This window comes from Oncorhynchus kisutch, linkage group LG14 (genome assembly GCF_002021735.2).
Source record: "Oncorhynchus kisutch isolate 150728-3 linkage group LG14, Okis_V2, whole genome shotgun sequence".
NCBI classification, from domain to species: Eukaryota; Metazoa; Chordata; class Actinopteri; order Salmoniformes; family Salmonidae; genus Oncorhynchus; species Oncorhynchus kisutch.
The window spans coordinates 51,281,206-51,308,707 of record NC_034187.2 but is presented as its reverse complement, the minus strand read 5'-3'; the positions used below and the strand labels follow the sequence as shown (position 1 = coordinate 51,308,707).

Here is a 27,502-nt window from a genome sequence, read left to right as displayed (position 1 = left end):
TCATGGTCACCTTCCTGACCAAGGCCCTTCTCCCCCGATTACTCAGTTTGGCCAGGCAGACAGCTCTAGAAGAGTCTTGGTGGTTCCAAACTTTTTCCATGAAAGAATGACGGAGGCAAATGTGTTCTTGGGGACTTTCAATGCTGCAGAAATGTTTTGGTACCTTTGCCCAGATCTGTGCCTCGACACAATCCTGTCTCGGGACTCAACGGATAATTCCTTCAACCTCATGGCTTGGTTTTTGCTCTGACATGCACTGTCAGCTGTGGGACCTTATATAGGCAAGTGTGTGCCTTTCCAAATCATGTCAAATCAATTGAATTTACCACAGGTGGACTCCAAGTTGTAGAAACATCTCAAGGATGATCAATGGAAGAAGGATGCACCTGAGCCTAATTTCGAGTCTCATAGCAAAAGGTCTGAATACTTATGTAAATAAGCTATCGCAGTTTTTATTTATTTTTAATACATTTGCAAAAATGTCTAAAAACCTCTTTTCACTTTCTCATTATAGGGTATTGTGTGTAGATTGATGATATTTTATTTCATTTGATCCATTTTAGAATAAGGCAAAACGTAACAAAATTTGCTAAAAGTCAAGGGGTCTGAATATTTTCCCGAACGCACTGTACCACAGTTAAGGGCTGTATCCAGGCACTCCGCGTTGCATCGTGATTAAGAACAGCCCGTAGTCATGGTATATTGGCCATATACCACACCTCCTTGTGTCTTATTGCTAACCCATGTGACCTACTTGTGTGTATGTACTGACATGTAAAAGTCATGTAAACATGTAAAAGACTCGGAAAGTCTTTTCTTTTGTCTGTAATGTATTTTTCGTTATGTGTCGGGACCTCACTAAGACTAGCTGTCGCCATTTGCGTCGGCTAATGGGGATCCTAATGAATCAAACCATCGTTTATTCACATTACTTTAGTATAATAAAATATTTCAGTTGTGTATGTTACATTTGTTTTATTTGATGACTTTATTGTTTCATTTCAAGTCATCATCTCGTCTCTATAGAGCTGCTGCCTATGCTGTTTGACAAAAACACAATTTTGTAGTTCCTCAAACTAAATATGGCATAATTTTTTAAGAGTGCTGAATATCAACTATCAATCACTATCTGCTCTCTATATCACCTCACGATTGCACATTCATCTCTCTTCCCTAGCAGGCGTAAAAGAAACAGACTGGAGTAGTAGATGTGCAATGGATTATGGTCATTGTAGTTAACTACCACATTTTATGCGCTTAACTATGTAGAATATTGGTCTGTTGGAAATTCCAATCCCTATTTCATCGCACAGTTCAGGCTAGATCCGATTTATCTCTAGATAAATGTGCGCATTGAGCTCACATGGGGGGGGGGGGGGGGGGGGGGTGAACAAAATGGAATTCAAATCATTTCACCAATCTACATTTCAGTTAATTGCTCAGCACTACTAAGGACATAGCGCCTAGGGGAGCAGGACATGTTTTACGTCAACACATACAGTTTTGGTGTTTGTTGTTTGTATAACAGGAGAGGGGGGGGGGGGGGGGGGGGGTATGTAGGGCAACATTGATGAGACTCCCTGGGAGGGAATACATTTAAAAAAAAATCAGTTTCATTCCGTTATCATTGATTCAATGAGATAAAGAGACAGAGGCAGAAATCAGTGAGCCAAAAAAAAAAAACTGAGGCGTCGCATCAATGACCAAGTAGGAGCAGGCTGCAACATTCCACAATTCTTCCTATAGTGTTTTGTCTATTGTTGACGAGTGGAATGCCCGCATGGCTGGCGAAAGTGTTGTGGAGCACGACAGTAGAGACGGAAAGACAATTGAAGTGGTGGAGAGGGACATTAGGTCGGACTGCCACTAGTTGTATCACACGCCCAAATACTGTTTGACGTCAGCGTGATAGTTTCGACAACCGTGGAAGGTAGCTTAAACCAACAAAAAAAAGAAAAATTGGAAACGGAAGGAAAAGTAAAGACTGGTCCGGCCATCAAGGTCAAATTAAAAACAACCATGACAACAGCAACATCAACAATAACAAACATCAACAACAAAATCAAACTGAAAAACTAAAAAACTCTGGATCAGAGTGTCTCTTCATCTTTGGTATAAAAATGGCCATCCTTGGGCTGCATTTGATCCACAACTAGGAAAGACTACAGAAATTGTCAACAATTTCTTCTATTGCTTTTGCTCTGATTGGTTTAAACCGTAAGCTCCTGCTATAGGCTATCTACGAAGTATAATCACTGCAAGCATTTTTTCCACAGTTTTTTTTGTGTTTGTTTTAGACTTTTTTTCTTCTTAATTATTTTTTGTTGTTGCAGTGTGACAAGCAAAGCGGGCTAAAAACATCTGAAAGCTCATAAAAAAAGGTCAAAGGTTGCAGATAAAAAGCGCTAACGTCATCAACGGCAATCTTGCCATAAAATTATATAATTATGATCATAAAAAACAAGTTCAGCATTTGCAACAGACTGCCTTTTCTACAACGCAGTGTCTTTTTTTCCTCCTAACTCTGAATAATCTCTTCAAAGCTTTATCTTCTCCCCCTCTTTTCCTCGGCAGACATTTCGTTTTTTCTCTAACACTCAGTTACCTCTGACATAATTATTTATCAAAGTTTTCTTCTAATGAAGAAAAGAAAAAAACTCTTCTCTATTAAATCTGTACAGTTTATGTGATAGATCCTCTTTTTTTTTATGTCTCTAGCTCAACTCCGGCAGTATCTTGTACCATCACAGTGGTCCAAGAGACTGATTTAGTTCGCTTTTTATTTTCAACAAGACGCCAGACTTAACTCTCTGTAAAAAGTCCTCTGACACCCTTAAAATTAAGGCCATGAAGATTCAAGAAAGAAAAACAGTTGTTTTGAATATATCTAGAAAACTAAAATTTTACACGAGAAATCCCCAAAAAAAGAGTGAAAAGAAATCGTAGCTTAATATCTGAGGAAGACAATCTCTGTGTATCTCAAACTTTGACTCCCCTTTTTCTAATTACAAAATAAACCTCATCACCTACCTGCGCGTTCAACATTTCAATTCGTTTTTGTATTTTTTTGTACTTTTTATTTTCGGTTGAGAAATTTCTTGAAGAAACAACTCAAGCTCAAGCCCAGTCCACCAGGCATGTTCTCAGACTAAACATTTTCACCACTTTGCACTGTGCCCAGCGACTCCACCCCCACCCCCCACCCCTCCTCTCTTCCAGGTATGAAATGGAAAAAAAGTGTCTATTTTTTGGTGCCTGGGCAATCTGGAAGCAATCCCTCTTCTCTCCGCATTCTCAGTGCAGCCAACCCCTCTGTTGCAAGGCAACGCTGTCACAGGAATATTCTCCGCGCCGGTCGCTATCTAATGAGGAAGAGAAGAACCACAATGAGAGAGAACAAAGGGACAATTCACCCAAATTGAATTATTAATTCAAAATTACATATTGAATTACCCTGTAGAATAAACAGTCACAGTATGACAGCATTTGAACCAGTGTCCAGGGAAACAAAACCAAAACCAAAGCACGGATTGTACCCTGTCCATAGACTGCTTAGAGAGTAAGGAAACTGATATCATTTGTAATTTGGGAAAACGATCCCTTGTAAAGGAGTCAACAGCCATAAAAACTCAATGTAAAAGAACAAAGCAGCAATTAGTCAGCTATAATATGGCAAAATAGCAGACAATGACAGCATAATACATGACAGCTATTAGTCATGATGTCAGCAGTACTCACTTGGACTGGTATGAGTAAGCAGTAACAAGGTCACTGGAGCCATCCACCTGGATCTGCTGCTGCTGCCCACTCACATCCTGCGATGAGGGGGCCACCGACTGAGGAGAAGCATCCGTGACCACTCCCTATGGGGACAAGAAGTGGGTGTGAGACAACAGGAAGTGACATCTTCCATGTAACTCAATGTAACCTTTTTTTTGTAATATATTTTGTATGACATCACATTTTACGTACGCTAAAAAGTTTGGGTTCACTGAGAAATTAAAATGACATCAAATTGATCAGAAACGCAGTGTAGACATTGTTCATGTTGTAAACGACTATTGTAGTTGGAAATGGCTGATTTTTTATGGAATATCTACATAGGCATACAGAGGCCCATTATCAGCAATGTTCCAATGGCACGTTGTGTTAGCTTATCAAGTTATAGAACCCACAAATGCTGACGCTCCAGATACTCAACTAGTCTAAAGGCCAGTTTTATTGATTCTTTAAATCAGGACAACAGTTTTCAGCTGTGCTAACATAATTGCAAAAAGCTTTTCTAATGATCAATTAGCCTTTTGAAATGATAAACTTGGATTAGCTAACAGAACGTGCCATTGGAACACAGGAGTGATGGTTGCTGATAATGGGTCTCTATACGCCTATGTACAAATTCCATAAAAAATCTGCCGTTTCCAGCTACAATAGTCATTTACAACATTAATGTCTACACTGTATTTCTGATCAATTTGATGTTATTTTAATGGACAAAAAAAATAGCTTTAAACTTTTGAACGGTAGTGTATGGCTGTTTAAATAAACCTAAACCTATGGATCTTCGTCAACGATTTCCTGAGTAATACTACAGTAACCCTGAGAGAGAGAAAAAGAAAAAAACGATTTTAAAGTCACAAGACTACATGTGAAAGGATATGGGCTTCAATTCCGTATGTACTTTAACCTCACTGATCGTCGGCCATCACGGTCTCATCTCCATCACGTTAACAAGACTCCAAGGATGCTCTCAACACCATGTTAATACATCACCCTCCGAGATACTCCTTGTCTGCAGCTCATCTCAACAGTACAGATATATGAAGGCGGCATTGAGGATGGACTAGGTCGAGAGGCAGCAAGAGAACCCCTGGGCTAACTCTCTCTCTCTCTCTCTCTCTCGTGACTTTATGAAGGGCAGCTATCTCCTGATTATCTTCTCCTGTCTGGAGCTGGGGGAGATGGATGGTGGTGTCAGGGCGTTGTCGGCTGGGCAGCCACTCGCTAACCAGAGGCCTGGGGCTGAGGAATGTGTGTGATGAGCACACGGGCCATCCGGGAGAGGGACAGCACCGCCGGCAGTGTGTCTCACTTCAGCGCCTGCCATCTGACACACGACTGATACTCCATTTGAATGGGCCGGAGCCGTCAGCCCTCCACACTCGTCATTTCTCAACGTGTGCCCGCCCGCTCTGAACTGCACGCTCGGCACACTCAACAGTAGCCGTGGCAACGTGTGCATGGCAGTTTTTAAATCGAGCGGATGTTGCCGTGTCAGTGTGTGTGTTTGTGCGTGTCCATCTGTGTGTGTGTGAGAGTGTGTATGCATTCCTGCCCTTAGGAGTGTATGTGTGTGTGCATCCAGTGTGAGTATGTACATGCAATCTATGTGTAGATCTGTGTATATGTGTGTATCCGTGTGTGTGTATCCATGTATCTCTGCGTCTGTGTTTTTTTTTTTGGTTTCATTATCCTTGTGGGTACCAGAAGTCTTCACAAGGATAGTAAAACAAGGGAAAAATCGGACAAGTGGGGACATTTCGCCGGTCCCCACAAGGATAAAAAGGCCATTTTAGGCTTAGGGGTTAGGTTTAATGTCAGGGAAAATAGCATCTCGAATGGGAATCAATTGTTTGGTCCCCACGAGGATGTTAAAACAGACTGTGGCTCACTTACTTCAACGGGGACGGCTGTCTGAGGCACAGGAGTGTACTGAGGAATGTAGGTCCCTTGCATAGGCGCCCCAGCAGCCGCAGCAGTCATGTACTGGAACACACACACAAATCAACAACCTGTCATGTACTGGAACACACACACATCAACAACCTGTCATGTACTGGAACACACACACATCAACAACCTGTCATGTACTGGAACACACACACATCAACAACCTGTCATGTACTGGAACACACACATCAACAACCTGTCATGTACTGGAACACACACACACATCAACAACCTGTCATGTCTTGTCCTAACTTCAGCAACAATCAATTGATCACAGGAAACAGAAACAATCATCGATGCCGGTTTGGTTTATTAACAATCATGCCAGACTGTCGCGATCCAAGTGACTGAACGTTATGGATGACACGTTATGGGTTAAAGAATCATTTTGAAGCCTTGAGACAATTGAGAAATGGATTGTGTGCCACTCAGAGGGTGAATGGGCAAGACAAAAGATTTAAGTGGCTTTGAATGTGGTATGGTATTTATTTATTGTATTTATATTTAATTTAACTGGGCAAGTCAGTTAAGAACAAATTCTTATTTACAATGACGGCCTACCCCGCGCAAACTCTAACCCAGACGACGCTGAGCCAATTGTGCGTCGCCTTATGGGACTCCCAATCACGGCCGGTGGTGAGACAGCCTTGAAGTAGGTGCCAGGCACACCGGATTGTGTCAATAACTGCAACGCTGCTGGGTTTTTCCACACTCAACCGTTTCCAGAGTGTATCAAGAATGGTCCACCATCCAAAGAAACCATCTAACCAACTTGACACAACTGTGGGAAGCATTGGAGTCAAAATGGGCCAGCCTCCCTATGGAATGCTTTCGACACCTTGTCCATGCCCCGATGAATTGAGGCTGTTCTGAGGGCAAAGGGGGGTTGCAACTCAATATTAGAAAGGTGCTCCTAATGTTTGGTATACTCAGTGTATATATATATGTCCTTGTAATTCCGTTTCCATCCTTAGGAGGGCGCTGTGAGACATACATATGTGTTTTTACCAGAGCTGTCTGACTATGGGAGGCTAGTGAGAGAGGAACCGAGAGGAGAAAGCAGAGACACCCTGCTGATCCTGGACTTCACAGGCAGGCAAATGCCCCCTCCTAAGTGGGAGAGAGAGCAGAAACCAGAGGAGAGCAAAACAGAGCACTCAGATCACCCTGAGTGCGCGCTACACGTGTGTTTTGGTGTGCGCGCGAACTGTGTATGTGTGCATGTGTGTACGTGCATGTGTGTGCACCCCATGGCCTATATTCCATACCAGGCCTTTTAACAGAGCTGCAGGATGGCCATTTTACAGACGTCCTACATGCTGGGTTGGATGACAGCCACATGGCTTTCTCATGCAAAATAAATGGAGGCTAGTGGGCCTTGTGTGTGTGTGTGTGTGTTTGATTTGACAGTCTATGCTTTTTAATCATCACATGCTTGTGTGTAGGATGTCTACACAATATGCAGATCAATCTAAGCTCTCCCCTCCCCAGTGTACAGTACATGTGTGTTCGTGTGAGAGAGAGAGAGGCTTTTAGCAATAACGCCTGAAAATCCCTCATAATAAAAACCCAGCCGGGTTGCCTCGCCTCTTCCTGTTTCTGTTTTTCACAGGAAAAGGAAGGACAATTCCTTTCTCTTTCTCCCTCTTTTCCCTCGTTTCTTTGCCTCCCTCCCAGTGATGAAACGCGTGGCCGTGGCCCCCTCTCTTGGCCCGGCGCCGGTGGAGTGTCATTACCGGCAGCGACGCTAATGGATCGGGTACGGCTCCGCTGCGCAGCGCTAATGAGAGGAGTTAAAGGCCACGGACACGGGTGATTAACTTACCCCTCTCCTCTCCCTGCTGCACAGGGCCACCGACACCCTGGGAGGACGGGTGCGGAGGGAGAGGAAGATGGTAAGGGGAGGAAGGGGGAGGGATGGGGAAGGTGAGATGATAGGGGAAGGGAGGGGAAGATGGTAGGCGGAGGGAGGTGGAAGGTGAGGGGGAGATGGTAGTGGGAGGGAGGGGGAGATGGTAGTGGGAGGGAGGGGAAGATGGTAAGGGGAGGAAGGGGGATGGGGTGAGGTGGCACGTCTGACTTCCTGACTCTGTAAGACTCTCTCTTGGTTGTCCCCTCTCTCTCTGCCTCCCTCTCACTCTTTCCCTCATTCTCTCTGTCCTTCTCTTTCAGTCCGCCAGAATCCGCTAGAAGAGGGCTATCACATTCCCTGTGTGACCTTCTCTGCTCTGGCGAACGGCGCCCCGTTGCATACCAGTTCCTCAGGGCCTTTTGTCCCTCCCCGTAATCCATTAGTTATTCCACTAACTCACCTGTGAAGACTGGCATGAAAGCAAATGGAGGGGAGCGGAACTTAATTAGCTATATCAAAACCGATGTGTCAAGCAGAGACAGGCTTTTGAAATGGTATATCTCTCTGTAGCTTGATAAGGGGGCTTAACAAAGGAACGTCTTCAGCCTCCCTGACCTTTCCGCTAACCCATTTACATGACCCTGACTTTACAGTCCCCAGCGCCCTGACATGTCAGGAGTTGACAGGGAGAGCTGACAGCGCGTGTAAAGTTGGTGGAATAATTGGCTGAAACGAGCAAGATCATTTTGGCCAGTTCATTTTGGCATTACCGCTCGCGGGGGGTCATGTCTAGGCCAAATGAATGTCCTCTAATTGTAGTATAGATAGTAGTATAGATAGTAGATAGTACACACACGAGATAACGAGTGTGCGCGCGAACACACACACACAAAAAGCCTCGAGCAGATGGCGTGTTTGATGAGCGCGAGGCGGCCTCGGCCTGTGTTCTTAACGAGGGTGGCGTGAGTGGACTCCGTAAGGATCCCTCTCACTGCTCTATCCACACAGCCAAGAGCACCAGTGGGGTGCAGGCAAGACAACTCCCTCTCTATCTGTCCGTCTACAGTACATACCGGGTTCCGGCAGCAACTCGCTGTAGGCAATTAATGGTGGCACAGCATCAGAATGGATACTGATGAGTTCCACTTTAGAGATATTCATAAGATTTGCATCTTCCCTGCGGGGCATTAGTAGCCTGATGGAACCAGCCGGCTTGCGGCATTCACCATTCTATTTCACTTCACGTATACGCCTGGGCCTAATACAACAGATACTCTCTCTGCATTTGTATGCAGAGAGAGTGACACTTGTGGTCATCCATACAGAGATGGATGTTTAACTGAAGAATAAAGGAGGACATATGCTATGGAAATGTCTTGCTGGGCCCTGACGCAGTACTCCCGTCACACCATGCAGGGCCCTTTGAGACCAGGTGGGAAAAAAATATACCATACAAACCCAATCCATTACTATTACAGTCACACTGTACAACAGGATGCCCACTCGTATCCATGCTCATACAACGTCTATGAGGGATGAGGGCTCAGACTAGTCTTGCTTCATCACTGTTATCCACCTTAAGATAGCTAGGTGAAACAACCACATCCTCAGTCCTATTAGGAAAGTCAGTGCTCGTAAGAAAAGCTGTGTGGAGGATGGGTTCTAGCAGCAGCCTGTCTGGTTCTCCAGTCTGATCCAGTGTTAACCTGTAGGAGGGTGAGCCTAAGAACCCGTCGCCCGCAGGGACATCACTGCTCCCAGGGAGGATAAAAAGGGACAGCATGGTGTGCTAATCCCTCTTTACTGGGGACGAGTCCACTGAGTTGACCAACAACCTGTCTGTCAGCCACTGTCGCCATGACGACCAGAGCTGGATGTGAAGGATAGCTTAGGGGGAAGGAAGGTCACCTCTTGTCATGTCCCAACTGTGTCACTGTGTTGAAGGCACTGTCGGATTTAAATACGGAGGGCAGAAATCTAACAAACGGGTGAGGGCCATTGGCAGAATAATATACATGAAAAGTAGCAATATCAAGCATTTGAAACAATATTCTAGGAATGCCAACTGAAAACAAGACAATAACGTTGTCAAAGTGAGTTGAGGTTACCGCCACATTTTGATAGCGGAGTAGAACTGTGTTGACCTTCAAAACCGTTTCGTAACGAGGAACTTTCCTCACTACCGTTTAACGGGTGCCGACATTCCTATAATCATTCTTTACCGTAAAAACATGTCTGTATTCTCGGAAACCTACGGTCACCGCTCCTGGGGCAGAATGGGAACAGCCATGTCACCACAGGGACTTTGAGAACAGCCAAAAGTATTCTGAGGTGTGGCGGCCATTTTGGTTGTTGACCGTGAGGACAGACAGGTGCTGACTGAGGCTTTCATAGGACAGAGCAGCATGAATGACATGACATAAAACAGCTCACCACATGTAAACACTCCATGTTAAAATCATACAAATATACCTAGTCATAACCTGTTTCCACAGGTTTTTCCTATGAGGCAACCATAAAGGGGCTTTCCCATCTGGCTCCGAACCACGTGATAAGAAGACACATGGCTTCTTCCCAATATATTATCAGGGCATTGCATGCTATATGCAGCACACATAATAGTCTACATACAGTGTAGTGCCTCGGGGCTGTAGTCGGGTAGAAAGGAGCTTTTCATTTATATTCATCACACATCAAAACCCATCAATGTAGATTCACTCGCTCCAATCCTGCCTGTTAGCACAGCTGGGAGAGATTAGGATCATTCTTTCATCCCAGAGCCAACATGGCGTCGCAGTTGCTGACAACTCACCTGGAAACACATGGCGCCGGTGGTAACTGTACAATGCAGCACTGTTTCAATCACGCGATTACACTCAAGACCCAGTGCTGGAGTAAACTAAGCCCCTTCTGCCCCTGGAGACATAGGGTTAGAGCAGGAAGTGGAAGACTGGATAGTGTGTGACACCTCTAAATCTCCTGTCTAAAAGGGGGAAAGCAGGAAGCTGGTTGGAGTGATATGGTTGATGTGTGATTTAGCGGGTTAGAGGAGTCATCATATCGCCTGGCGTTCACAGTGAGGCTCGTTGTTCTAGTCAATGGGAAATCTGTTCAACTTTGGGATATTAAACACACACCAAGTGACGGATTTTCCATGTTGGACATGGAGACACTTTCAGAGATATATCCACACATTTCAATTAGGTAAACGCAGAAAGAATTTAATTCACCGGTGCCATGTCTCACCCTTAGACATAGATATTGCTGCTGTAGATACGGCATTGACCGTAGAATCCTGTACTATTAGGTAAGGATATGAACACTACGGTGAAGCTACGGTGGAACCAAATCTGCCGCCGATACTGTTCAAGTACAGAGTTGAGAGTGAGACTACCGTATGTGGCTTGAGTCGATATAAAGATATAAGCTATGCCCCTGATTACAGTCCGTGAAAGATAGTGTTTTCCTTGAGTAGAGATGCAGGCTTTCAGAGAAATATGATTTCAGGCAGAATGTACCGCACACCCAGAGCTGATTGGTGAAGGTGCTGGAGGCAGAAGGCAAAACTGGAGAAACAAGAAAAATGCCAGTCAGATGCAAATATCTTTCCCACGACTGTTTGTGGAGATACGATCTGAGGAAGGTCGACTGACCGAAACCTCATCCACAATTAAAGAGACCTTTTCCTGTTTCTCCAGAGAATATTAGTAGATACGGTCCTATGTGAATCGGTCGGTAGAGCACGACTCTTGCAACACCAAAGGGGGAGGACTTCTGCTGGGGCCACCCATACGAAAACAATCTATGCACGCGTGACCGTAAGGACGCTTTGGATGAAAGCATCTGCTATTTATATATTAGATACAGGAGGCATGGTAGTAAAGATAGCTGCCGTCTCGGAGTGATATTATTGGACGTGAATAGGATATACAACGGTGCATTCTCAAAGTGATATGATTTAGCTCAAGTAGACCCAGTATGGAGGGGTCCATGGATGGTACAGTACTCACACTTCCTGTAGTGCCCAGGGACAGATGGTTCATCTGCTGGGAGAGCGGGCCCATCATGTTGGCAGGCTGCATGGACATGGTGTGGTCCATGGCTGGGGTGATCACTGCACCCTGAGGGAGGGGAGAGGGGAAAAGGGGGGGGGGGGGTAGAGGGCATGTTAAGGCAATAGTGCCAATCGGTGGGCGGAGAACAAAGTGGCATTTTATACATCAATGGGTTGTTGAGCATCGGCGCAGCAGAGCATCAGAGAGTCAATACGTTGATGTTGCCGACGTGCTGTACGCGACTGGTTCACTGATTGTCTGTGGTCGGCACACATCTCTTCCCCTCATGCTATTGCGACACGTGTTGCCCTAACAGGCGGATCAGTAGCGGTAACGTGTTCTTTTTCATAAAGCGCTCTGGATGGAACAAGAGGGAATGTGAAGAATTCATGGCTGCTCTTTCATCGCCTTGTCACGAAGCGAGTTGCTTCTCGCTTCTCTCTACCAGCCAAACCTCTGGAGTGAGGCATTCAGAACCAAAGCCTTTTTCCTCCGACTCTTTCCTCTTTTACTCGCTTTTCCCTCGCTAATTTGTCTACTGTGTCTGTCTTCCTGTGTGTGTGTGTGTGCACACCCTGCTGGTGACTGTGTGGGACGATTGGAGAACAAACTGAGCAGACATGGCCTGTCAGAATCGCTGAGGCTGTCTCCTCCCTGGCGTTCAGAACACTGCTGCTGTGTGGCAGGCCGCTCTCTTTCTCCCCCTCTCTCTCTTTCTCGCTTCCTCTCTCCCATCACTCTCTCTCTTTCTCTTCCCTCGCTTTCATTTTCTCTCTCTTTTGTTTTCCCTTTCTCTTTTGTTTTCTCTTTACCTCTCTCCTATTTTTCTCTCTCTCGCCTGTCTTTCTCTCTCTTGCCCATCTCTCCACTCCCCCCCCTTGCACGCATGCAAGGCCCAATCCCTCCCGGAGTTTCATCTCAGCAAAAAAGAAGGGAAGGCGGGCTGGAGAGAGGAGGGTGGAAGAGGGTAATGGAAAAGCGGGTGACCGAGAGAGAGAGAGAGATTGGGAGATAAGGGAGAGGGATAAACAGAGAGAGAGAGAGATGGGGGATAGAGGAGTGGGGGAGTTAGATGGATATTGGGAGACAGAAAAAGGTGAAGAAGATGGATTGAGGGAGAGACAGGACAGAGCTAAGGATACCTGTAACCGATTCAGCGGCTGACAATGCTTTTATAATGGGAAAAGGAGAGTAACGGAAGGGCTTAATTCACAGACGTGTCGGGGAGAGTTAAGCCGATTTATGATTTCGATTTTCTGTGTTTGCGAGAGTATGTGTGTGTGTGTGAGTCTGTCTGTCTGTCTGTGTGTGTGTGTGTGTGTGTTTGTCTTTGTGAGTCCAAGGAGAGCCAGCAAAAGAGATGAGAATTATTTGTCTAGTTTGTGTGTGTGTGTTTGTTTAAAAATGATATACTAGATAATATATATTCATGAGAATCTGGTATGTATGAGGACGTGTTTTTGAGTCTATATTCAATTACTGTTTGTCGGCGTGTGTGTATGTCATACTGACTGTGTATGTCATACTGACTGTGTATGTCATACGGAGTGTGTGTGTGTATGTCATACTGAGTGTGTATGACATACACACACTCAGTATGACATACACATACACAATCAGTATGACACACATACATACTGTTTGTGTCGGTGTGTGTGTATGTCATACTGAGTGTTTGTGTGTATGTCATACTGAGTGTTTGTGCGTAGGTCATACTGAGTGTGTATGTGTCATACTAAGTGTGTATGTCATACTGAGTGTGTGTGTGTCATACTGAGTGTGTGTGTGTGTGTCATACTGAGTGTGTGTGTGTGTATCATACGTAGTGTGTGTGTGTATCATACTGAGTGTGTGTGTGTATCATACTGAGTGTGTGTCCTACTGAGAGAGTGTGTGTGTGTGTGTGTGTATATCATACTGAGAGTGTGTGTGTGTGTATCATACTGAGTGTGTGTGTATGTATCATACTGAGTGTGTGTGTGTATGTCATACTGAGTGTGTATGTCATACTGACTGTGTATGTCATACTGAGTGTGTGTGTGTGTATGTCATACTGACTGTGTGTGTGTGTATCATACTGAGTGTGTGTGTGTGTATCATACTGAGTGTGTGTGTATGTCATACTGATTGTGTGTGTATGTCATACTGATTGTGTGTGTATGTCATACTGATTGTGTGTGTGTGTCATACTGAGTGTGTGTGTGTGTATCATACTGAGTGTGTGTGTGTGTGTGTATCATACTGAGTGTGTGTGTATGTCATACTGATTGTGTGTGTATGTCATACTGATTGTGTGTGTATGTCATACTGATTGTGTGTGTGTGTCATACTGAGTGTGTGTATGTGTATCATACTGAGTGTGTGTGTGTGTGTATCATACTGAGTGTGTGTGTATGTCATACTGATTGTGTGTGTATGTCATACTGATTGTGTGTGTATGTCATACTGATTGTGTGTGTGTGTCATACTGAGTGTGTGTGTGTGTGTGTGTCATACTGAGTGTGTATGTGTATGTCATACTGAGTGTGTATGTGTATGTCATACTGAGTGTGTGTGTGTCATACTGAGAGTGTGTGTGTGTGTGTGTATGTCATACCGAGAGTGTGTGTGTGTGTGTGTGTATCATACTGAGTGTGTGTGTGTGTATTATACTGAGTGTGTGTGTATGTCGTACTGAGTGTGTGTGTGTATCATACTGAGTGTGTGTGTGTGTATGTCATACTGACTGTGTGTGTATACTGAGTGTGTATGGGTTGCTAACAGGAGAAGCAGATAAACTGTAGCTAGTTAGTTAAAGACGGCGATATGTCAGACATCAAGGCTGTTAGACAGGCTGTAATGCCCTCGGTCTGATGTGAAACGGGCTTTACAGACAACACCCTGATTGAGCTGGCTAACTGTAGAGGCACTGGGCCCCTAATACCAGGATTGCCCACCTTCATAATGTATGTATTGTGCACCACCACCAAAGCACCCGCAGAGGGAAAAAAGGAGGTTAGGCTACTGGTGTTCGGGAAATTGCACAAGTCATTCAGTGTTAGTGTGTGTGTGTTTATGGTGAGCAGCATGCTATTTCAGATAGTCTTTGTGTGCTGCCTTCCATGGCTGCACCAGGTTCCAAGGCCTCGGGCACCTTTCCAGGCGTGTAAGCCCTAAGACGGGAGGCTGGATTGTGGAGTCTATTTCTCTAATCCACAACATGAATCCCACCTAGGGCTAGCTAGCTAGCTAGCTGGCAAACAGACAGACGTCTGCCCTTGCTTTGCAGCAGCCTGCCTACAAGACCCCACATGGTGAAGGCTAAGACACAAGTCTGAGGTACAACAATGACCCACTGTGACAGGATGTGTTGGAGTTTTTTTATTTTGACTACGCCTAGAGATCCCCTATCTCGTTTTACCAGACGGTCCTTAATGAACAAAAACGCAGAGAGGGACCCAAGTGAAACAAAAAAAGACGACGAGACAAACTGAGACACTCTGAAACAAATACAGAGACTATAAGCATTTCTAAAAGATCTTCACACGATACACTACAGCAGTGGGGCTGTATCACACTAAATGATGTGTTAGCGGAGACGTCGATGACCCCACAAGTGAACAACAGCCCACACTGTGGCTATGCTCTGCTGAGACTACCTCACCACCCCAGATGTCAGCCGCCCTGACCGTCACAGCACTTTTACGACATGTCTCTGACTGTCTCACTGTCCCATGTGAGTGCCTGGAAACTCTGGCGTGGTGATTTACAATGTCGGGGGGGGCAGCGGTCGCCATGGTAATGGGTACCAAAAAAACAAAACGCTGGCCCGGCGTTCCCTGAAGCAGCCTCCAGAATCTGTGAGGGACAGGGATTGTGTGGGATTTGATTTGAATCTATGTCAGAGCAGTTGATGTTTTATTGAGGTGAGGAAATAGCATGGGGAATGAACACATTTCTCCAAATTGATCTTGTAGAATCAAAATTAAATGTACTGTAAGCGACTCTGACAAAACATGCTGCATTCCACACTACAAGCCAGTAAAACATCAATATCACTAATAATATCAATACTAATCTGATCCCAGATCTGTTTGTGCTTTTGCCTATACCCCATTGTCATTATCAAACCAAATGTTCAGCATGACAATTCCATTAGGAGTTGGCAAGAGAGCAAAAACAGATTGGCACCCAGGCTATATCTGTACATCTTCTATACGCCAAACCAACAGTCTACAACTCAGAACAGACATCAACCTTTGTAACCATATTGCCTGGCAGTGACACAGTAGGTGAAGGGAAAACCAGCAGAGCCATTTTACAGAATGGGCGCACACACAATGAGAGCAGCTCGAGGACAACCGGAGACCAAGCCGAGGCCCCGGCTCAAATTCTGCCAAACGAATCAAATTCATAACATAAACGTTCTCCCCCTGAACCAAAGTGTATCATACAGTGGGATGATTCTGTGCTTCCCATGAAGGGAGATAGTTGAGGTTTAAAGTCGCTGCAAGAAAGACCAACTATGGTACCATGCAGAGGAATTCAGTGAATATGGTGTAACTTCTACTGAACAAAGATGAAAGACATACTAAAACAGCACACTGGCACATATATCAAGGGTGCATACTGCACATCAGTCACTTGGGAAAAACAACAATGTTGCACTTGGCTAGTTTATCCGCTGCAGTAGTTTGGCAGAGTGGAGTGTGTGTGTTTGCCTGTGTGCATCTTAATGTGTGTTTGCTGGAGCAGGGGCCATGTGAAGCTGGCTAGGGTTCTAAAGTGCATAAAAAAAATAAAAAAATCCTAAATAAATATATCCTACCGTTAGTGTCAGTTAGTCAAATTTCTGCCCTGCTAGAGCTAGAGCTGGCTCGGTCAACTGTAAGTGCTGTTATTTTGAAGTAGAAATGTCTAGGAGCGACAGCGGCTCAGCCACTAATTGGTAGGCCACACAAGCTCACAGAACGGGACTGCCGAGTGCGCGTAGGGAGTTAAAATTGTCTATCCTTGGATGTAATACTCACTACCAAGTTCCAAACTGCCTCTGAAAGCAACTTCAGCACAAGAACTGTTCGTGGGGAGCTTCAAGAAATGGGATTCCATGGCTGAGCAGCCACACACAAGCCTAAGATCCCCATGTGCAATGTCAAGCGTCGGCTGGAGTGGTGTAAAGCTCGCTGCCATTGGACTCTGGAGCAGTGGAAACGCGTTCTTTGGAGTGATGAATCACGCTTCACCGTCTGGCAGTATGACGGACGAATCTGGGTTTGGCGGATGCCAAGAGAACACTACTTGCCTCAATGCATAGTGCCAACTGTAAAGTTTGGTGGAGGAGGAATAATGCTCTGGGGCTGTTTTTCATGGTTTCTGGCTAGGCCCCTTAGTTCCAGTGAAGGGAAATATTAACGCTACAGCATACAACGACATTCTAGACGATTCTGTGATTCCAACTTTGTGGCAACAGTTTGGGGAAGGCCCTTTCCTGTTTCAGCATGACAATGTCCCCGTGTACAAAGTGAGGCCCATACAGAAATGGTTTGTCTAGATTGGAGTGGAAGAACTTGACTGGCTTGCACAGAGCCCTAACCTCAACCCCATCAAAATCCTTTGGGAATAATTAGAATGCCGACTGCGAGTCAGGCCTAATCGCCCAACATCAGTGTCCGACCTCACTGATGCTCTTGAGGCTGAATGGAAGCAAGTAACCGCAGAAATGTCCCAACATCTAGTGGAAAGCCTTCCCAGAAGAGTGGCTATTATAGATGCAAAGGGGGGGACCAACTCCATATTAATGGTTATGATGTTGGATTGAGATGTTTGACGAGCAGGTGGCCACATACTTTTGGTCATGTAGTGTATCTCAGTGCACTGGCAGACAATTTTGATTATTTAAACAAAACCAAAAAGTCTTGATAGGGTAAGATAAATTCTTATTTCATGTTATTTGATCTTAATAAGACATCTTACCAAGACAAATTATCTTAGTGCTCTGGCAGATCAATTTGCTTGAAAAAGGCTTGTAGTCAGAATATCTTAGAACAATACAAATTATCGTGATGTATTTTCCGGGTAAGCTATGTCAACTAAAAACTAGTAAATGCGTTTTCTTGGCGAGTGCGATGAACTCAACTCAAGCAATTTTAACTTCATTATCTCAATACAATAACATCTTGTTTGCAGTGTAGTCTACTCAACTATCCCAGGTCTGCTGCTGACTGATCTACTGCAGGCATTACCTCACAGCCCAAGTACTGCTGGCAACACCACCCTCCCAGCTGGCATGTACACCACAGCTTCAAAGAACCTCAGTACTGGAAGGGACAGGTGAGAGAGAGAGAGAGAGAGAGAGAGAGAGAGAGAGAGAGAGAGAGAGAGAGAGAGAGATGAAGAAAGAGAGAGAGATGAAGAAAGAAAGAGAGAGAGAGAGAGAGAGAGAGAGAGAGAGAGAGAGAGAGAGAAAGAGAGAGCGAGAGAAAGAGAGAGAGAGAGAGAGAGGAGATGGAGTGAGACAGGAGAAGGAGAAGAGAGAGAGGAGGAGACTGTGTGAGAGAGAATGATACAGGGAAAGATAAACAGAGAGAGAGAGAGAAAAAGTGAAGGACTGGGAGAGAAAGTGACTTGAAGCCGTTTTTTTTTAACGGCAATTGAAAACAAGCTGTCATTTTTCTTCTGAAGTTTTCGCTCTAAGCACTTCTCGTCCAAGGATACACACATTTCTGCAAACTGTTTGTCTTTTCATTTTTCTCTCTCTCCCCATCTCCTAACAAAGCGCAACGCTGACGGATAGAGCACTCAGGCTACGGTTGTCAAACTCAATCTAGTGAGATAAACAAGATACACTGCTGTTTCTACCATGTAACAGCAGCCTGCAAACTCTTGCTCAAAGAACACTTTCAATTCTCACTTATCATGTTAACTCCTTTAAAATTCAAACTGCCACCGACAAGCAGCACACTAGCATACCCGGGTTCACATAGTATTCAAAATCATTTTGTCTAATGTCGTCTGGCCCAGGGGTGCAAAAACGGAAGTGACGAACCACCCTTGCTGTCTCTGCCTGCCTAGCCGGCTCCCCTCTCTCCACTGGGATACTCTGCCTCTGACCCTATTACGGGGGCTGAGTCACTGGCTTACTAGTGCTCTTCCATGCCGACCCTAGGAGGGGTGCATCACACCGTGCCAGATCTTTTGCGCTATACTCGACTTGAGTGGGTTGAATCTGTGACGTGATCTTCTTGAGCAGTTTTGCGCCCCCTTGAGCTCGTGCGGTGGAGGAGAGCTTCGTGGGCTTTACTCAGCCTTGTCTCAGGGTAGTACGTTGGTAGTCTGTTGATATCCTTGTAGTGGTGTGGGGGCGGTGCTTTGGCCAAGTGGGTGGGGTTATATCCTGCCTGGTTTGCCCTGTCTGGGGGTATCATTGGACGGGGCCACAGTGTCCGCTGACCCCCAACGTCTCAGCCTCCATTATCTATGCTGCAATAGTCTCTGTGCCAGGAGGCTGGGTCAGCCATGCTCGGTTATGAAAAGCCAACTGACAATTTACTCCTGAGCTACTGACCTGTTGCAACAAGTGTGATTATTATTTGACCCTGCTGGTCATCTATGAACGTTTTGACATCTTGAAGAACGATCTGGCCTTAATGGCCGTGTACTCTTGTAATGTCCACCCCGGCACATCCAGAATAGGAACCCAGGTCTGCGCTCTGGCGTAGTCATTCTGATTCTGATGTCCTCTACCTTTACCATGCTCCGCCGCCTCCATATTGCGCCAGACACCAGGAGAACACTCCCCCCAGAATGGCCCATTGGTTAAACATGCTGTGCACGCCAACAGCCCCAAATTGCAGCACAATCAATTGTTTTAATACTTGGAAGTAGCCCCTGAACGGTAGGCTAGCACGCGCCGCTAGTTTAATGTGTTTCATTGGATCGGCGGCACGGGGAGGCGACCACAATGTGGCCATTGTACAGGAAGAATATAAGTGCAGACATAAGGAGACAGGTTGGGTGGTGGTCGAGTGGAGGGAGGTTGAAGGGGGGGGCAGCTGAGGTTAGGGCATAGGGGGCGGTCTGGTGGATTGTGGATGCAGCGCCATTGGAACAAGGCCATACGGACAGAGAGAGAAAGACACTGGTCTATAGGGAGGGAGCAGAAGGGACGCTACTGTATTTAAACTGTTTTCTTTTTATTTAACCTTTATATATACAGGTTTTTCTCATTGAGATAACATCTATTTTCCAAGAGACACCAGGTCCAATAGCAGCACCTATTCTATTATAGGCCATGCCAATAGTCACAATAGAAGATTATAGATTAAGGGACTTACCGATACCTCATATGGTTTATGTAAGAGCAACACTGACAGCCCACTCATACTCATCAATCCGTAAAACACGTTCACATGTAAAAACATGTACACACTGTATTTCACGAGCAATCTCTCACACACCTACTGTATTAATAAACACACCCATACGGTGCAGTAAACAGCATAAACCACAGACACTAATATCGCACACCTAACCAATCCAATACAGACAGACACACACACACACACACACGCTTTGATCCTCTCCTCTCTGCAGCATCTGTAGCACCAGGGACTCCCGTCCCGTCATGGCGGTTGACTGGCTCAGAGAGGGAAGGAGAGGAGCTGGCTGGGAGGCTGGTGGAGTGGTGCCCTGCTGGGGCCAGATTACATGTTGCTTGTCTCCCAGCGTGGGGGTAACTGAGACGGGGAGGCTAGGTGGTAACGGTCGCAGCAGGGAGCAGCAGTAGGGTAGTAGGTGGTAGGAGGGCTTCTCTATGGATAGTGGTGTTGGTGTTGATGGTAGATCAGGAACTATAGTGTTGCATTGTTCCGGCTTGGCCGGCATCACATATGTACAGTAGTCGTCTTTGATACTGCCTGTGTGTAAATGATCTCACTCACTAGGACCCCTAAATGCTCTAAGTCTAAGATATGGCTCTGGAGGACCCACACAGTGCCTTAGGTATGATGTAGTGTATGAAGACCAGTGGGATGGTAGTCCTGTGTAGTTCAGTTGGTAGAGCACGGCGCTTGCAACGCCAGGGTTGTGGGTTTGATTCCCAAGGGGAACAAGTATGATTTTTTTTTTAAAATGTATGCACTCACAACCCCGGTAAGTTGCTCTGGATAGGAGTGTCTGCTAAATGACCGTAATGTAAATGGATGGCTTGGGGGATAGATCTTTCTTCAAATCCTCCAGCCTTCAGCTGTCCAAGATGGCGCCGGAGGGTAGGGCTGCCATCTTATCGGCTCTTAACCAACCATGCTATTTTGTTTGTTTTGTCCGCGTTGTTCGTAACCTGTTTTGTACATAATGTTGCTGCTACCGTCTCTTATAAATGAAAAGAGCTTCTGGACATCCGAACTGGGAATACTCAACTCAAAATGGACGAGGAGTTCTTCTTCAATGAGTGGGACGCGAGGGATATACTACAGACACTCAACCAGGCCCAGATCCCCGGAATTCGCTGGAAAGGGAAATGTAGGTTTCGCGGAAAGAGACCAGGATGCCTTGTGAGGATCAGGCGAAGAGTGGCTAATCTGCCCCTTGCCTTCCGTTCTGCTCGGTAACTTTCAATCGCTGGGAAATAAATGGGACGAACTGAAAGCACGTATATCCTACCAACGGGACATTAAAAACTGTAATAATCTTGTGTTTCACCGAGTTGTGGCTGAATGACGACATTAAGAACATACAGCTGGCGGGTTATACACTAACGGCAGGACAGAACAGCATCATCTGGTAAGGCACATTTGTAAACAATAGCTGGTGCACAATATCTAAGGAAGTCTCAGGATTTTGCTCGCCTGAGGTAGAGTAACTCATGATAAGTTGTAGACCACACTATCTACCTAGATAGTTTATCATCTGTATTTTTCGTAGCCGTCTACATACCACCACAGATCGAGGCTGGTACTAAAACCGCACTCAATGAGCTGTATTCCACCATAAGCAAACAGGAAAATGCTCATCCAGAGGCAGTGCTCCTAGTGGCTGGGGACTTTAATGCAGGGAAACTTAAATCAGTTTTACCTCATTTCTATCAGCATGTTAAATGTGCAACCAGAGGGGAAAAAAATTCTAGACCACCTTTACTCCACACACAGACGCGTACAAAGCTCTACCTCGCCCTCCATTTGGCAAATCTGACCATAACTCCATAACTCTATCCGACTGATTCCTACTAACAAACAAAAATTAAAGCAGGAAGCACCAGTGACTCGGTCTATAAAAAAAAGTGTTTAGATGAAGCAGATGCTAAACTACAGGACTGTTTTACTAGCACATACTGGAATATGTTCCGGGATTCTTCCGATGGCATTGAGGAGTACACCACCATCAGTCACTGGCTTTATCAATAAGTGCATCGAGGACGTCGTCCCCACAGTGACTGTATGTACATACCACAACCAGAAGCTATGGATTACAGGCAACATTCGCACTGAGCTAAAGGGTAGAGCTGCCGCTTGCAAGGAGCGGGACTCTAACCTGGAAGCTTATAAGAAATCCCGCTATGCCCTCCGATGAACCATCAAACAGGCAAAGCGTCAATACAGGACTAAGATCGAATCGTACTACACCGGCTCCAACGCTCGTTGGATGTGGCAGGGCTTGCAAACTATTACATACTACAAAGGGAAGTACAGCCGAGAGCTGCCCAGTGACACGAGCCTACCAGACAAGCTAAATAACTTTTTCTAAGTAGCACTGAAACATGCATGAGAGCATCAGCTGTTCCGGACGACTGTGTGATCATGCTCTCCGCAGCCAATGTGAGTAAGACCTTTAAACAGGCTTGTAAGTGAGCATTTCACTGTAAGGTCTACTACACCTGTTGTATTCGGCGCATGTAACCTTTAAAATTTGATTTGACTTGAATATCCCTAGTCTGTCACACCCTGATCTGTTTCACCTGTCTTTGTGCTTGTCTCCACCCGCCTCCAGGTGTCGCCCATATTCCCCATTATCCCCTGTGTATTTATACCTGTGTTCTCTGTTTGTCTGTTGCCAGTTCATTTTGTTTATGAAGCCTACCAGTGTTTGTTCCCCTGCTCCTGTCTGTTTCTTGCTCCTGTTTCCTAGTCCTTCTTGGTTTTGACTCTTCTGCCTGCCCTGACCCTGCCTGCCGTTCTGGACCCTATGCACCATATCCGCTCAGGATTACTGACCCCTGCCTGCCTTTAACCTGTCGTTTGCCTGCCCCTGTATTAGAAATAACATTTTATTTCCCCGACACTGTCTGCATCTGGGTCATACCCGAAACCTGATATACTCTCTGCAAAACACGAGGCTGCATTTTCAGTCTCTCACATTAGTGCAATATTGATAACATGGCAATAGCCTAACACATCACAATGACACCAGTATAAAAAGCTACATACTGCAGTAAAGCTCAGGGCCAGGATGGGAGATTGGATGCAACAGCAGCAGAACCATTAGGAGCTCTGAAAGCATCAGCTCTCATGAACAACTCATACAGGCTGCTCTAATGCACGAGACCAACTAATTGCCTCTTGCCTAAACAAGAGACTAAGTTGTCCTAAATGGGAATCAGTCGGTTGCATTAAAGTATGTGCTATTATAATGTTATTATTAGCTACTCTGTGTGAAAAATGCATGAAACCAAATGAATGAAACAAAAACAACTATATACACTAGTAGTTAGGTATAATTGAAGTTGTATTCTAGCTAGAATGGTTGAGTTTGAGATCTGCTGAACTTGTGGATGATAAACATTTCCGGGTTAATATGACATGAAACGCCGGTCCTGTGTAGCTCAGTTGGTAGAACATGGCATTTGCAACGGCAGAATAGTTGGCTTGATTCCCAGGACCACCCACATGTAAAATGTATGCACACATGACTAAGTCACGTTGGAGAAAAGGGTCTGCTAAATGGCATATATTATTAATATTATTATAGCATTTTTTTCTGAATTTAGCAGATGCTCTTAACCAGAGCGACTTACAGTAGTGAGTACATACATTTTTGTACTGGCCCCTCGTGGGAATCGAAACCCACAACCCAGGCATTGCAATGCCAGAGCCACATGGGACCTATTAGTAATGTAGGATTAATATAACATGAAACGCTGACTGATATAAGAAGTATTGCAGTACTATTGGAGAATTGAGTGCTGGTGGCCTGGTGTGTTGCAGAGATAGATTGAGCAGAGATAGATTGAGCAGGCTAGCTGGTGTTCTGCTTTGCTAGTTAAATTCTGCTGAGTCACACTACAGTCCACCAAGACCCATAAACTCTGTGAGTTCCCAACCAGAAACACATGTCTGAACACCTAAGAAAGAGCGAATGGACATCCAAGTGGTTATCACGATGGAACGACCAACATTCATACATCGTTTCCGGTGATTCAAGACAGTAGCGGAGGAATCATTTAGCTATCAGCGATACAATTTGGTTCGGTGCTCGAGTCTGTGGGTGAGTTCCGGCGGTGGTCTGAAAGTGGACTTGCCACAGGAGGAGTTTGAAGACGGAGCATATACTTTACCAATTCCAATGCTGCCTGATATTAGCTCTAAACACATAGAAAGTGCCTTGGAGGTTGCAACATTCTGAAAGAGTCATAACATTCTGTCCAAAGCGCTCGCAACTCTTCTGGTGAGTTAACCGAATGGCACTGTGAATTTACCGCAAGTGAAAGTAGACATCAGGCATCTTCGACTTCTGTCGACCTCTAACCCAAAAGGTCAAAGGACCACGTGGGACTGCTAGAGAACACACAGTAAATCACATGACAGAGAGAATGGAAATGCACTTACTGTAGGTTGCATAACGTATTGTTGATGAGGCATCCATGACGTACTCTGGACCTATGAGGGAGACATCAAATGAAACGTCATTATTGACTTATGGTTACCCATGCCACCTCTTTTCCCTTACAATCAACAGTGTGCAATAACTGGTTTTCTATTGTCACGCTATTTCTCTGCATGCTTGTGCCCTGTCCATTCTCACTGTTACTTCCGTGCCTGGGAAGTGTGGGCGTGTTGAGGTAAGGCGAAGCTAACGAGCCTCGGGCCAGTTGAAAACACACAGGCCTTGAATTTGTAGAATTAGGCACAGCGTGTCACGCCACAGGACAAGATTGCTCAACCCAGCTTGGGTCGACAGTGGCAATCCGAATATTGAGGGACAAGAACCCACAAACTAACCCTGAAACAGAAAAAGACCTACTGCTCTATTGGACTGAGTGGGCCATTCAGTTCAACAGAATTCCTGCTGTCGACCGTGAGAGAAGCCACAGTTGAAGAAATGGACCATTTAGATTTGCTGGTGAGGAGTATTAGACAGCTAGTCAGAGACACACACACCCACACACACGTCTGCCCATTGATCCTTGGTGATATGATTGGACTCAACAAAGACAAACAGATGCTAATCTTCCATAAGAACGCCAATCCTCTGAGCTCGTTAAAGCCCATGATTTGGGGCTTGCCTAAACAAGAAACAAGTGAGGGGGTTTTATTGTATAGCACAGAGCCATGATTGTTTGTTTCCTCCTCACGATGTTTGTTCTCGAGACAACAGGAAGAAAAAAAGAGAGATGAGACCAAAGCTTTGTTCCCTAATCGTCCATCTTTAGAATATTTCCACGTGACATCAACAAGATTAAACCTGCGTGTGCTTTTAAATGTTTTGACTTTAGATTGATTGTTTATTTTATTTAAACCAATTATTATTATGGATGCATTAGTAGCAGCAGTGATGACTTAATAAGAAGCAGGTGCATTGTGTGACTGACTATGTTGTCCAGTGGTCTAGTCTGAGGATGTCTGTCTACCTCTGGCTGACGCTGCCCTGAGCTTGTGTTTGATATTAAGGCAGCCAGAACACAGCAGGGCAGACCGCATAGCTAGACCAGGAAGTGGATGGATTGTCCACTGTCACGTGACAAAGTAATCAGGATGTTTTCCCAGCGTACACAGTCCAAAGACAGACAGTCCAAAGAAAAACTGTTTACAATGGGCATTTGGTGAATTAGCCATCGTTTTAGTTTGTTTGTTATTTCCAGTAAATAAATACAATTGTAAAACACACAATTCAATAAACAATAAATTATCTGCATCTGAGCAGATTATATGTAATAGTAGCCAATAAAAAAAGTGCAAAAGGCTTCATATTTTCTACCACAATGAACAAGTGATTCCTTTGTCTCATACCGTATGCTTTGCTTCCTGCCTGCTCTACTCTTTGTACTTGAGCAGAAGATGGAGGACTCACCTTGCCTGTAGCTGCCTGGCTGAAGGGCAATATTATCAGGAAGTGGTCGTGGCCAATATTGAAACTGTGAGGATTAATATTCCTCAAAAGCCAGGCCATTGTTTTTGATAAATCAATTTGGGAAGCCTTCGGAACGCGGATTAGCGCAGCGCTCCAGCCCACTTCTCACCCCAGCACTGGACCTGAGTTTTAATCAGACATTTCTGAAAGGCGGACAAGCCAACCTTCACCAACCAACCCCCTTCCCTCTCTCTTTCCTTCTCCGTCTTTATCTTTATCTCTCTCTCTCTCTCTCTCTCTCTCTCTCTCTCCCTATCGCTCTCTCTCCAGCGCTCTCTCTTTCTTGCTCTCTCACTCTCTCATTCCATCTCTCTCACTCTCTCGTTCCATCTCTCTCTCTCCCTGTCGCTCTCCCTCTTTCTGCATTCTAATCAGCATCAATGATAAACAGCGAGTGCTCTCGGGGGAAAGTGGAGGTGAACTGAACAGTGTCTCTTCCCTTCTGCTTGTTGCAGTCAAACATCTGGAGGTGCTTGAAATTGTGCGTGTTTAGAAATGGAAACGCTCTGTTTCACATGGTTCCAGGGATCAACTGGGATGCAAAGTGTGGAATTCAGTTAGCAGGAAAAAGGGATGTAAAATTACTATGAAAGGTATGACAGCTTGAAAAAGCTTGAAAAGCACAACAGGGTCAGGACAGCAAGGGAGAAACTGTTTGTTTTTTCCCAACACTCTAATTCCTAACGGGCGTTGCTTTTCTCTTTTTTTCCCCCCCTCAGTCTATTTCCTTCTCATTTTTCGGTCGAGACTTTCCGTCTGTTGTGTTTTCACCCCAGCGTCGTTGGCAAACCAATGAGGAAAGCTTCAAAGTTACGAATCTCCGAGAGCCTCTTGCTGTTTTCCAGCCCCACAGCTTGCCCATCTCCCAGCCAGTCACCATCCGCCCCGCGGTTATCTCCCTCTGGGTACACTCCAGTACACCACTCACCTGATATGTGGAGACGGGGGAAGCAGCGATGAAGGGCGTGATGGACGTCTGTGCGATCATGCGGTTGGTGGCGATACTGTAAGGCGAGGTGTAGAACCTGGGGAGGAGAGAGGAAACAGAGCAGGTGAAAGGGAGGACAGACCATGGGTACTGGATGACACTATAGATCTCTATGCATTACAACTGTTTGCATTGAAATATCGGGGATGATCATGGTTATTAAGTGCCTATTAAGGTTTAATTAAAATGATAGGTTAGGGAACTACTGTTTCCAAAAGCTGATTGGGAATTAACATTCATTTATAGACAGTTTGGGAGGACATTTTTGTGTGTTTCCGCCTTAGGCTTTTTATGTACTAACCTCTAATTGAACCATATGAAATCTTTTCCACACATATTCCTCGAGCCAGTCCATCTCCACATAAGGACTGGAATGAACCCATACAACAGATAACACTCTCTCTACTAAAATACCTTTTATGTCCATTGATCCATGCACACCAATAAACACACCCACATAGTCGTCTATGGTCAGTCTTTGAGGGCCGTACAGACAGAGCTTCCTACATGTGGGTATAGCTCTTCATTGTCTTGTTTCATCCTTTTGCCTGCTCAAATCAA

General features: G+C 45.2%; 1 protein-coding gene across 1 annotated transcript in view; it reads right to left on the bottom strand.

Annotated features, from left to right (window-relative positions):
• Positions 1-1,538: 1,538 nt before the first annotated feature.
• Positions 1,539-27,502, bottom strand: part of rbms3 (RNA binding motif, single stranded interacting protein) — a 211,533-nt gene continuing 185,569 nt past the window's right edge. Inside the window, exons 9-14 of the mRNA XM_031788529.1 lie at positions 26,882-26,978; positions 24,432-24,482; positions 11,590-11,700; positions 5,674-5,763; positions 3,739-3,863; positions 1,539-3,362 (exon numbers count right to left, since the gene is read on the bottom strand). Coding sequence (XP_031644389.1) covers positions 3,359-3,362; positions 3,739-3,863; positions 5,674-5,763; positions 11,590-11,700; positions 24,432-24,482; positions 26,882-26,978 — 478 coding nt within the window. The 3' untranslated portion in view covers positions 1,539-3,358. The remainder of the gene's footprint in view (positions 3,363-3,738; positions 3,864-5,673; positions 5,764-11,589; positions 11,701-24,431; positions 24,483-26,881; positions 26,979-27,502) is intronic.